This window comes from Egretta garzetta, unplaced genomic scaffold, assembly GCF_000687185.1.
Source record: "Egretta garzetta isolate BGI_Z169 unplaced genomic scaffold, ASM68718v1 scaffold7, whole genome shotgun sequence".
Lineage (NCBI taxonomy): Eukaryota > Metazoa > Chordata > Aves > Pelecaniformes > Ardeidae > Egretta > Egretta garzetta.
The window spans coordinates 2443982-2456111 of NW_009260350.1; the positions used below are offsets into that span (position 1 = coordinate 2443982).

The following is a 12130-nucleotide window of genomic DNA, read 5'->3' on the forward strand; positions in this document are numbered from 1 at the left end:
AGTACCACATGCTCCTGTTCTTTTAAACACACTAAGAGTGTCGTGGACATGTACTATAACAACACCAATTTCCAAAAGCTGTTTGTAATTCAAATGTTCCTACTGTCAGAACTTTTTTGATCTAAGACAATGACAACTTGAAAAGGTTTAAAATACATTTGCAGGATAGTTCATGGTTCTGGTGTGTAGTAAAGCACTGTTAATACATGCAAAATTTTAATTAATGAACTATTTTAGGTATGGGTACGACAAACTAATTTCCTACATGACTGTACTTACTTGTAGCCATCTCTAATGAAAGTGGCTGCAGGCGGCAAAGGAAGTTGTTCAATTTTAGGAGGAACAGCCCAAGAAGGCCTGAAAATGCAGGCATCTGGTATCTTCAGAGGTAGGAGGCACTGACTTGGCAGTATCTTCAGTGGAGCAAATACGGAGGAGCCCACAAAAGGTTGAAATGATGGAACTTTGTGCACGTACGAAAAATCCTGTAACGTCCAAGTGACATTGTTTACAACAATACAGTAAGGTTGCTCTTTCTATTTAGATATTTATTTTTAATTAAACCTATTGTATTGTCTGAACCCTCTACAACTGCATTTTTTTCCAAAATTAAGTGTACTTATTAATTTACAAAACATTCAAGAGCAGTTCCTTCAAGGAAACTCAGCTGAGGCTCCTTGTTAGGCTGAGATGCTCTACAACTTTAGTGTCAGTAGATTTCACAGTTAATTTAGACTCATTTAAGACAAGCTACGTCTGAAAAGTGAGTAGCTTACTATGAAATTTTCATACTACCTAACTTTAAGCACCTAGTTTAGGCACATAAAAGATCGATCTTTGCAAAACCTCTCTACTGACAGTGGAGAGAGGCTGAGTCACAGTGCAAAGATACCTTAGGTGCCTTACGTCAGCCTCTCTGAATAACCCCCATTAACTGGATTAATACAATCCAAGTAATAACAGTGGACACTTTACACATTCCATATACTCAATACAAATACAGTATTAAATATAAATATCTAAACAGTCTAGTAAACATAATTTTAAATATAAATATAAATGAAGTCCAGTCAAAGTGGACTTTCATTGACTGTCATATTTGTTGGCAGAGAATGATGACAAGAACTTCAAGCCAGAGTTTCTAGAGCTATTCCAAGGTTCTTTCAGAAGAAAAGAGCTAGTCCTTTTGAGGCACTACTGCAAGGTAAAAATCATCATTAAAATGGTAACAGTAGTCTCTCTCAGAATTCCAGTATTTAACATCTCATTAGATCTTCACATTTTTTCCCTTGCACCTTGTAAAGCATTGAGAGATGAGAAATGTGTGGATTACTATCTTCAGCTGCTGAATACTCAGTGCAAGAAATCCCCTTACATGTTCTCAAAATGATTAGCAATGGGTTTAGGTGCTTGGTTCCCCCACCAGTGTATATAAGCAGGTGTGACACACTTAAAAGCAAGTAAACCGTGCTGTTGGAAATGTTATCAGGCAGAATTAAAATATGTATTTTAATACTCCTAAAATGGCTGTGAGGGAGATTAAAATATCTTCAGTGTCAATGACGCCCTAAAATCTGTTGCCACTCAAAAACTTTCCTCTCAACAAATTCCAGTACAGATTTTCTTTCCAGGCCCAAATTATCCTAGTCTTAAGCAAATAGTTTACTGCACAAACAAAAAAAACCACCCAGCAAGGTCCATGGCAAGGCAAAGTCTTACAAACCTTACAAAAAACTTATTTCAAACTTCTATAATGGTATAAAAATTATACACAAACTATGCAAGGCAAATGGACAGCTGTGCTTTAGCAAAGCCTCTGAGACGATGCCTCTTCTCATCATGCCTTCAAGTTATGAAGTTAGGGCAGAAGGAAGAAGAGATCTTGCAATAACAAAGCAGACTTGCTGCGTGTGTCTAGCTTTCCAGGCGGTTAACCACCCTCATGAGGGGCACGCTGATAACTCATTCCCTTACACTTTTGCAAAGTCGCTCTTTCTCAACAGAATTGTTTGTAAAAACTCTCTACCAGCCCAGCCCCTTCACAGGTCTCAGCTTAATTTGCATCCCTGTGAACTGGTAACTCCTGGGTCCAACTAGACATACCGTATGGCAATATGGAGACACCATCCCAGGATGCAACAAGCTGTCTTACTTCGTCCCAGGGACATGGACTTCCTCCTGCCCCAGGGACAAAACTGAATGCTCTTACGGAGGAAGTCACCCTGTGGCTCGCCTGTGCTTTACTTTCAGTCTGCCTAAGGATGCTATTACTGCCATGCAGGAAAATTTACTAATTTATAGCGGACTAAATAATTTATACCAAGATAAATTTATCTATGGGTATTCTCATATTGATATATAGCCACTTCTTGGCTATGCAACTGCAAGTGCTGTATCTCCCTGTGTATAGCTCGCTCAGCAATGCAGCTGCTCAAGAATAAGCCTTCAGTTAATTCCAACATTCACAGGAGCACAAAAAGAGGGGGAAGGAGGTGGTGTTGGGGAGAGAAATGGCTGCTGAAATAGAAGGATCGGGCTGTGGCAGGTTAGGGACAGGGTGGGTCCGAAGGACAAGAATTGGGCTATAAAATCAAGGGTTGGGGACTACCAGGAAAACAAGAGTTATAGCGTGCATCTCCCTTTTTATTACCTCTGTACAGATGAGCTTGCTGCAGAACAAGGTGATGTGTATTTCTATACGGAATTATACATTTTTAAATAAAAAACCCCCTCAGGCTATATGCATGGAAATATGATAACGGTAACTTTTGACAGAAGTGACAAAAATTGGTCCAAAAAGTTAAGTAATGCAGAATACACACAAGCAGGCAGAATGATTTTATCTTACCTCTTAACCTGTGCTAAAGATGGAACAATGAAATACAAATCAATGTACACTAGGTGCTTATGTTAAGTCCTTTCATGTGATGCTATGGAAAAATGGATACATCTTGATATGCAACGTCGGGGAGGTGAGTACTAGTACCCAGCAGCAGAGTCCCCATTTAAAAATAGTTCTTTACTCAGATACACTATAGGACTCAATATAGGAGTAACTATGTGACATTACCTGACCTGTGTTATACAGAAAGTCAGATAAGAATGGTCCCATCTGGCCTTAAAACTTGTGAAGTAACATCAGCTGAAGAAGAAACAGAGCAAGTTCAACCCCTGGGCTTTCTCAGAGATTTTCAACCCTAACCAAAAAAGGCAACATTTCAGAGAGAAAAAGGCAGCCTTTCTACATGCATGATTTTATCCTAGCTGCATCCCCAGAGACTGGCAGCAAGGAGTGGCTATACATAAAAGGTGCTACAGAAAAATTATCTGAAGAAATAAATCATTTAACAGCTACTTAGTCACAAGTACAATGTTTTTTCATATACGTACATTCTTTCTGTTAGGCATAGGGCTCATTTCACATACGATATTGTTTGTTTTCTGAGAACACCCAAAACCATTACAAACACAAAATTACAAGAAGAAAAATACCTACAGTTAAAATCAGGGAAGCAATTAAAAAGCTCTTTTAATAGAGAAGAATTTTTTTTCCAACTAAGGACTGATAGGTACTTTACATGGATCCAGTTCACATTTGTTAAAGTAGTCTGCTACACCCACTACAATACACGTGACTTGTTTATAAAAATCAAAACATACATAGATGAGATTATAAAAATACCGCATCTTTGGCATGTTACCTTAATTTCTTCAGGTTTAGGGCTACCTAATCCATCTTCCACCTCCATTTTAAACTCAGCAAGCTGTGTTGGAACCATGTTGACCATAGGACTTTCCATCATTCCCAAGGTAGTCACAGTCTCTGAACTTATTCCATCTTTATAACTCATTACCGGGGAGAAGGCAGGGTGTTGTTCTAAAGAAGGTGGTGTTGGGAACATCCTTTGGAGATCTGCCACAGCTAAATATGATGGAATAACATACTGTTAATCATTAAAATACAAATTCTCAAGGAAATCCAATAAAACAGAAGAGACTGACTCAATACTAGCTCTTACTTCATTAGTTAAAACCTAGCAAAGATTCTTCAGACTTACTAGTGTTCTGACACCAGTATGAATCTAGACAAAAAGTTAACTCCTAGGGATAAATTCCAGAATTTCTAGGGATACTTCACAAGCTTATCGTTCAGCAGAAACAACAAACTAGTAGATGTACAAATGCTATGTACACTTTTAACAGCAACAAAAAAAGATTTCATAATAGAAGAGATAATTGACATTAATGCAAAGTTCACCCCAGCGACTGTTGCTATGGAGATAGAGAGCAGTTTCTTCCCTTTTTTAGAGCTGATACCGCGCCCCAAAACAGGAGGCTTTTGGAATTAACATGCCCTTAGCTGCATTTTTCCACTGACATACAGTCATTGTAGTCCCATTCGGTCCATAGCAACATAACGCCTGAAGATAGGACAGGCTACTGTTGCTAACACAAACACAGGCAATTTTGCTTAAGAATCCGACTGCCAGGCATCCAAAAGGGAGAATTGTCAGAGGAAGCTAAAAAATTATAATTTGCATCACAAGACATAAAGCCAAGAAAATCCCCAAATTACTTCTCAGTAAATGAACGTAATGTAATCAACCATCGTATATTTTTTCTTCTTTTAGCAAAACAAACAAAAATCCCAACAGAAATGCTTTATAAAGTGTAATGCAATCAAATAAAAGTCAGAATAAAGTCTTGTATTTTCACCCCAGCTACATTCTTTTTCCTGCCAGCTACCAGCTTCCATACTTATTCTGCTTAAAATTCAGAATATGTGCTATCTTTTCCTGACTTGAATTAGAACAGATGTTCTCTGGACATAACCATCACTCTGGTGAATTCACTGTTAAAATACTCACATTAGAGAAGGGTAAATTCCCATAGGTTTCTCTTCTTAAATACTTTTTCTGATAGACTAAATGCCCAATTCCAATTCCATTCCTATACATATATCCAATCTAAGTTGATAGGATACAAGGATGTGCTTGTATTCAATAACTTTTGCAGCCTAAAGATTATGGAAAATTCATAAAGGAATACAGATGGATTTCTGACTGGTATACACTGCGCTGTGGAAATCCAGACTGGTGAAACACAGTACTATCAAAAACTAATTGAAAAGATGTGACGGGATTAAAATTATATATGGTATACGAATACATACACTAAGAGTACATCTTTGTAGGATGCTGCAGCCTCAAGATATGTCTCCACTCTGCCTAAACAGAAGCCAAAACCTGAATTTGGTTCTTTTGTGCACAGAGATGAGACAACCAGTCTATTAAATTCTTTAAACAAAGTGGAACAACTCAAAGAGGTGAATTCCTCCCCAAACGCAGTGCTTTTAGTAAGAACAGTCAAAGCTGAACTCAAAGTCTTTCACAACCTGGAGCAGTAGAGTAAATAATGGGCTATGGATTATTCCCACTCAGTTGTTTGCTTGTTTTTTTCCCCCTTTCTCAGTCTTTGAATTTAAAAGACTTTAGTCTTGTTCTGATACAGGATAAACTAATGTTGAAAACAGGTTCAGTAGAATGGAAAAAACTATTTTCCAGCCAATGCTAGTATGAAACAATCTTCAGGATGCCAGCTGGATTAGCTACTGCCTCTGTTCTTCAACAAAGAGCAGTGTGCTTTAGGAGCTGGAGAAAGGGGGGACAGGAAGAAAGGTTAAAATTAAATGTGGTCAGTAGGACTTTATTAGGTGTACAAGGCATTTCAGTTCCCTGCAGATACTGTTATGCCTCGACAGCTCGTGTCAAGGGGACAGCTACAGACAGAAGCGAGTGTATCTGTTGAACTTATTTCTTACGGCTCTATAGTACATCATTTTCTCACACTCAAGCTCACTCCAGTTAGCAAAATTCTGCAGTGCAGATTCATAAAAAAGTTTAATTACAAGAAATCCCCCAACCCTACAGCAACAGGGTAACGATCATTATTCATTTTCATGTGTGTCATGCTTGAAAAACCTTTGCATATTTTAAAAAGCTATGGATCAACTAAAACTGTCAAAATCCAATCTCTGTATACTTCAGACTTCTACATTTGAGTAAATCAGCACAGCTTTTATGGGTCCATAAAACTCTGACTCATCTCCTTCAGACCGGTTTTTTTCTTCTCCTCAATTTGTTCTCATTACCAGCTGAAGTTAATGAGGAGGCATTAAAGAATGATTTGCAGAGAGATCTGATCTCTGCGTATAGCGGCCACAAAAATCAAACATTCTTCCTCCTCACCACTAACTAATTTGTAATTCATAATTTGATTGGTTAGGATTATACCAAAAATTCTCATCTTCCTCCTCTCACACATAGACATTTCTCTTTCATCTCAAGATAAATGCCACCTATATGAACAGAATCATAGAACCATGTAAGTTGGAAAAGCCCTTTAGACCACCAAGCGCAACCGTCCCCCTAACCCTGCCACCCCACCCCCAAACCCTGGCCCTAAGCACCTTGGCTACCCGGCTGTTAAATCCCCCCAGGGATCGGGACTCGACCCCTTCCCTGGGCAGCCCCTTCCAGTGCTTGACACCCCTTTCAGGGAAGAAATTTTTCCCAATGTCCATCCTAAACCTCCCATGTTGCAACTTGAGGCCATTTCCTCTCATCCCATCACTCGTTACTTGGGAAAAGAGACTGACGCCCTCCTTGCTACGACCTCCTTTCAGGAGCAACAAATGCAAGGAAGTCCATGTATCTGAGAGAGCTGAAGTTATCATTCCCCATAGTTGTTGTTGGCACAGTCCCTACAAAAAAGCCCTACTGTTGTCATCTGCATTTCATAAATTTTCAGCATACTAAATTTAATTTCTAACTTTTCTGCACTCCTATAGCCTTCCTTGTACATGTATCACTTGCTGCACAAGCATCACTTCTATCATAACCATCCACAAGAGGTCTACAATGTATCTTCAGTTAGAACGTAGTTCTTAGATTTTAATCATGCACTTCCACATCTAGATTAAACCCTGAAGGTGATTTTAGTCTGAATTTGTCAAATGCTGAATGGAATTTTCTTCCAGGACAGGTCGCACTGTAATGGCCAACTGGTAAGTCACAGCTTTAAATTCTTCAAATTCTTTAAAAAGAATGAATTATACTTAAAGAGGTATATGGTAATGGTCTAAGTGACTAACTGACATTAAATACTGAACTGAGAATAGAGAGGAGAGCTTCTAAATGAAGATTTGTAACAAATCCCTCCCCTACTTCCAGTCGAAGACAATAATGTCAAAAGAAGAGCATCTCAAATCTCAGCAGGCACATTAAAAATGTATGTCTATATTGCCATCCGCTGTTTTCATTAAAATCCGCTTATCCTCTTTTAATATTGGCATCCGGTAATTACAGAACAAAATAAGCACACTACCTCTTAGTCCTGAAAAAACAACATTATAAGCCTCCTACTACTAAAAGGCGGTATGGAAGCTATAAAGGGTTTTTAGCTGTCAATGAAGTGGTGATCAGTTGCTGCTACTTACTGGGTGGGTAAGGTACTGCTGTTCGACCATCCTTCCCTACAGGGCGTTCCTCAGATCCTACTGCAGGCATTTTTGATGACCGAAGAGCTGGTGATACAGCCTAAAACCAGAATAATCACACACCATATTAAAAAATATACAGTATATTATAATTCATAAGCTATTAAAAATTTTGAAAACTCTCTGAATGAGATTCCACAGGAAAGAAAAAGTTGTATTTTTCTACTCTCCCATTCGGTCCCCCCAAGGAGCCTGGATTTCTTTTTCCTCTTTTTCAACACTAAAACAACCCCGAAAAAGGTCTCTGAAATATTTGCCTCTCTGTACAACACCACCCCCGCCCCCCAATATATAGATACATACCTATAAGCACATGTATCTAGATATACACAAATTGTATTGAAAATGTTATCACAAACACTGATCTTGAAATTAATGTGGCTACTCTACTTGCTTCCATGTTTGCACTACCCTAGGAAAATAATGAGACTTTGACACTGAGAGTAAGAACGCCGTGAACAGACAACCACAGGGGACAGCTCCACACATGCAAGTTCTAAGACAGAAAGAACATCAGGTTTGTCCAAACCAACTTCACAAAAAAAAAAAAAGGGAACTTTTTTATTTTGACAGAACAGTCCTCTAGTAGATAGGAACTGCGACATCTTAAGTGCAGTTTGTGTGGAACCACAGAACAGGGCGAAGTGGTAAATAAATTGGTGTACTCAAAAAGCACTGCCAAGAACCAGACATCAAACTTTTAAACACTGTTATGTCCTATCAGTCAGTTTAAGATCATGTTCTGTATCATTATGGCTATATTAGATTAAGCTTAAAACCAATAATTATTCAAATCTTTGCCTTTCCACGTGTCTTAATTTTTTTTTTTTCCTGGTAATTGATGTGAATCTACTTTTCCTTCTGTATTTCCTAATATTCAGCAACTATTCCTCTTTGCACTAAAATAAACTGCTTGTAGGAATAGAAACATGTTTCAGAGAATTACTGAAATTCAGTAAGGTTCAATTTCTTTTTCTTTGGGCAGCTTCTTAGACAAGGTAAAAGAACAAATGCACAGTTAATGAAACTAGGATCTTTTCCATACCTCTCAAACACAAAATACTGACAAAAGCTAAGGACACGAAACTGGATGTAATGCATTTATAAAGCAACTACATTGCTTTTACGGATGGAAGTTTTCTTATAGCCTGGCCGTGCAATGACTGAGTCGGCAAGTTGTATAGAAGTTCCCCTCATGACTGACAAACTGTCAGACAACACAAGCATTGATGTCACCTGAGCGATCTCCCAGTATTCCTGAATTACACAGAGTGATGGTTTCTCTCTTTGATGGACCTCCTGAAAGGACACCTCCCTTTGCTAGCAATTATTCCTAGTTAAAATCCAAGCCTGCCTACCTGGAAACTCTCTCTCCTATCTATTAGGGGTAATTGCTCCCCACTAGGATTCCATCCTTCTCCTCCTTTCCTTTGGCCAAGATTTAAGTCTACAGAACACTCAGTCCTACAAAGACTTACACCAAGCTCATCTTCATCTGAATTATCAAAGATATTATCTAGATCATGAAGCGATGGGGCCAGATCCATCACCTGTGTGAGGCTACCAGAGCCTACTCGGCCTGCAGCATTGTCTTGTCGGGTATCTATCAAAAAGAAAGGGAAAAACACATGAGAAATGGGAGCAAAGTTAGGAAACACAAAATTGCCTTTTATCAATTTTACTGCTCATTCTAAACAGGGGGCAGGCAAGAGTCACTGAGGCCCATTTTCTATGATGTACCCGAGAAATAGCCTTGCAGTCAAGTTTTAAGCAAGCACCAAAGATAGGGAAAAAAAAAATGGGACAAGTAGAATCAAGTTTTTTCCATCTCAGGAGCTGTCTATAGCTCTCACATTACAGTAAAATGTGCAGTGTGATTTTTGCTTTCAAATTTTATCATGTAGCTTTGAGTATTTTTGCTTTGCAGAGCAAATTAAAGAGCTTTTACTCACCCGTCTTAGGAGCAGAACTGAAGATAGACATGGCATCTTTGCCATCAGGAACTGGTGTAGAATGACCCGTTGTGGGGATTTCCTTGGCACCACTTCCGTCTTCTGACTATACAAAAAAATCCAAGAGTTTTTAATGGATGTTAATTGAAGCTATATAAGAACAACTGTTTTCCTATGTCAAGCCAAACAAATTGTTTTCTTTCACATATGGAAGAGCACCTCTAAGGAAATGTTCAAAGCAATCTAGCGTCCCTGCCACAAATCCTCTCAGCAGAAGCCTACGTTAATTTTGCCCAAGGGAAGAAAAATAAACTTGGGCTGGAGAGATCTGGGCTTTGCAGTGAGGTGGTAGGTCAAGCTGAAGCAAGCAAATAAAAAATAAAAAAAGCCCAGCAAATTCTTTCAGCTCTACATGTGAATACAAGGCTCAAAATATTTTATTTCTTAAATAAAGCTTAAAAGCTTAAATCTGGAAACTGCTGTGGGTCAAGCTGAATATATACAAACAGGAAGTATTCCTTGCAACAGCAGTGTATTCATACACAAACGGGTTCAGAGGGATGCCAGCAAATACCACTTCAAAAATACCACAGTGAAACGAAGTTTCCTCCCGTGAGCTGGTGCAGGAAAGAAACACATCATCTCTGTGATTTTGATCTGTGGAACAGGCTTCTGTCTTCCCGAGAGCTGTAGAGCGCAAATACTGTGCTACAGCACTATCAATCCAGTAGGATTAATTTAGTAGGTTAATGATAAAGACTCTGGATTTATACGTTACCTTGTTCTTTTTCAAAGGATCCTTGTCCGCCCCAAGTTTGCATTTTTTATTGCCAGTGAAGCTGTACTTTATGTCACCATCTTCAAAAGTGTAAGGATCGCTGGCGTCTCCCAAGCCTTCTCCAGGTTGTTGTATTAGAGGCAAGGGGTCAAGATAGTTCAGTGTCTGCACTGGTTTCTGCTCTTCCAGAATTTTAAACCGTTTATTAGGTTGTGCTAAGAGCCTGAAAGTAAAAATAAACAAGCAAACAAAGCCATCATGAAACATTTTGCAGCAAAGGAAAATAACAGCTCTTAAGATCTGTAGCTGTCACCCACAAATACAGCCCATGTCTCACTCCGTCCTCCTTGATCGAGCAGAAATATGGTTTTTTCCTCAAATAAGGGATGTATTTGCCTACCTTTATACTGTACTAAGAACTACTTTGGGACAATGATAAAAGAATCAATCTTGTCACTATATAAATCAAAATACTTTGAAGTACACAAACTTTTCAGCCCAGCAAACTCCATTGTAGTTACCAAAATCAATGTTGTCATAACTCAAAAATTCTTTGTCAATTCATTTTAGCTTATACATTTTTGTTAATTACTCTCTTTGGTACATTTTTTCTATGCATTGTCAAAATGCAAATGTAATTTTTAGGCCGGCATGAAATTAATTTGAATTCTCATGGTAAAGTTAAAAATAAATAAGTAAATGCATTCTTTGCATAAAAGAAAGTCCTTGTTTAAAAAAATAAACCAAGAAAGAAACAGCTAAAAATTCCTTAAAATTTAGGTAGTTCACGTTCTTCACTGAGGAAGACACCGTATATTAACCGTGGTTTTTCTAAAGTGGCAGAGGCTAACAGAGGCTGTCAGGGTTTTCAGTTTCAATCCTACAGAGACTGAAGTTTCTCTCAGTTTCTGATAGATCTGGCAGTGGGTTTACACAAAAGCAGTATTATCCCATAACACATTATCAGTTACTACTTACAGAATGTGTGGTACAGTGCAATTTTAAACCCACACAATTGGACAAACCACAGTGAAGTGCCACAACAGTGCCATAAACAAAATTTCACTCAAAACCAAGCATTTATGTAGCTGGAAGGCTGCATAACTAAACACAGATTTTCTTTTTTTAGATGTGCAGAAGATATGAGCTTAATAAAACTCTTACCTGTGCCCAAATTACTGTGATATATGGTACAAAAAGATTTATCAGTGTCCAACAGAAAGCCAGATAGGAAATAATTAAGGCATACTGCAATAGCACATTTGTGTTTTAAGTATTTAATGTTTTCTCCAGCCTTCATCACCTTCGATGTTACAGCAAAGCCTTCTACTTGTTTCAGTTTCAACTGAAAGCAGAGTTTGGTAACACTTAGCATTTAATAAAACCACCACGCAGCTCAGTTTTGCACTCTTACCTCTTCAGTGCAGTGCTGTCCGAGCTTACTTCCATCTTGGCATCGTATCTCTCACACGGCAGATCCGGCGGCCTGAACTCTGGATCGTCACCTGACGGGACGCTATAGGTCCTCCACACATCTAGCGACTCGTTGCTCTGAATTACCCCACAGTATAATGCTGTCTCACTGACCTCTGCCATCAGAGGTAACCTCTGTCCAACGAGGACTGTCCTATCATCTAGGCTGGGCAGGGGCTGCAGCTCCAGCCCCCTGCCATAGAGTGCTGGGTTTACAGGTACGGAAGGTGGGTCCAGGTTCTCTGCTTCCTGACCTCTTGGCTGGGGGCTAAGTGTGGGAGGCAGAGGGGAAGTAGGGGAATGGGGTGAATCCATAGGATTCATATTCATTTGCTTGCTTGGATTCCTAGCAGGTATAGATAGCGGCTT

At 39.0% G+C, this 12130-nt stretch overlaps 1 protein-coding gene across 1 annotated transcript in view; it reads right to left on the reverse strand.

Annotated features, from left to right (window-relative positions):
* MED13L (mediator complex subunit 13L) overlaps window positions 1-12130 on the reverse strand; it is a 208600-nt gene that overhangs the window by 30362 nt on the left and 166108 nt on the right. The window contains 7 exon segments of the mRNA XM_035898424.1: window positions 280-485; window positions 3702-3922; window positions 7499-7598; window positions 9037-9161; window positions 9511-9616; window positions 10289-10511; window positions 11703-12130. The exon segment at window positions 11703-12130 is cut by the window's right edge and continues 70 nt beyond it. Coding sequence (XP_035754317.1) covers window positions 280-485; window positions 3702-3922; window positions 7499-7598; window positions 9037-9161; window positions 9511-9616; window positions 10289-10511; window positions 11703-12130 — 1409 coding nt within the window.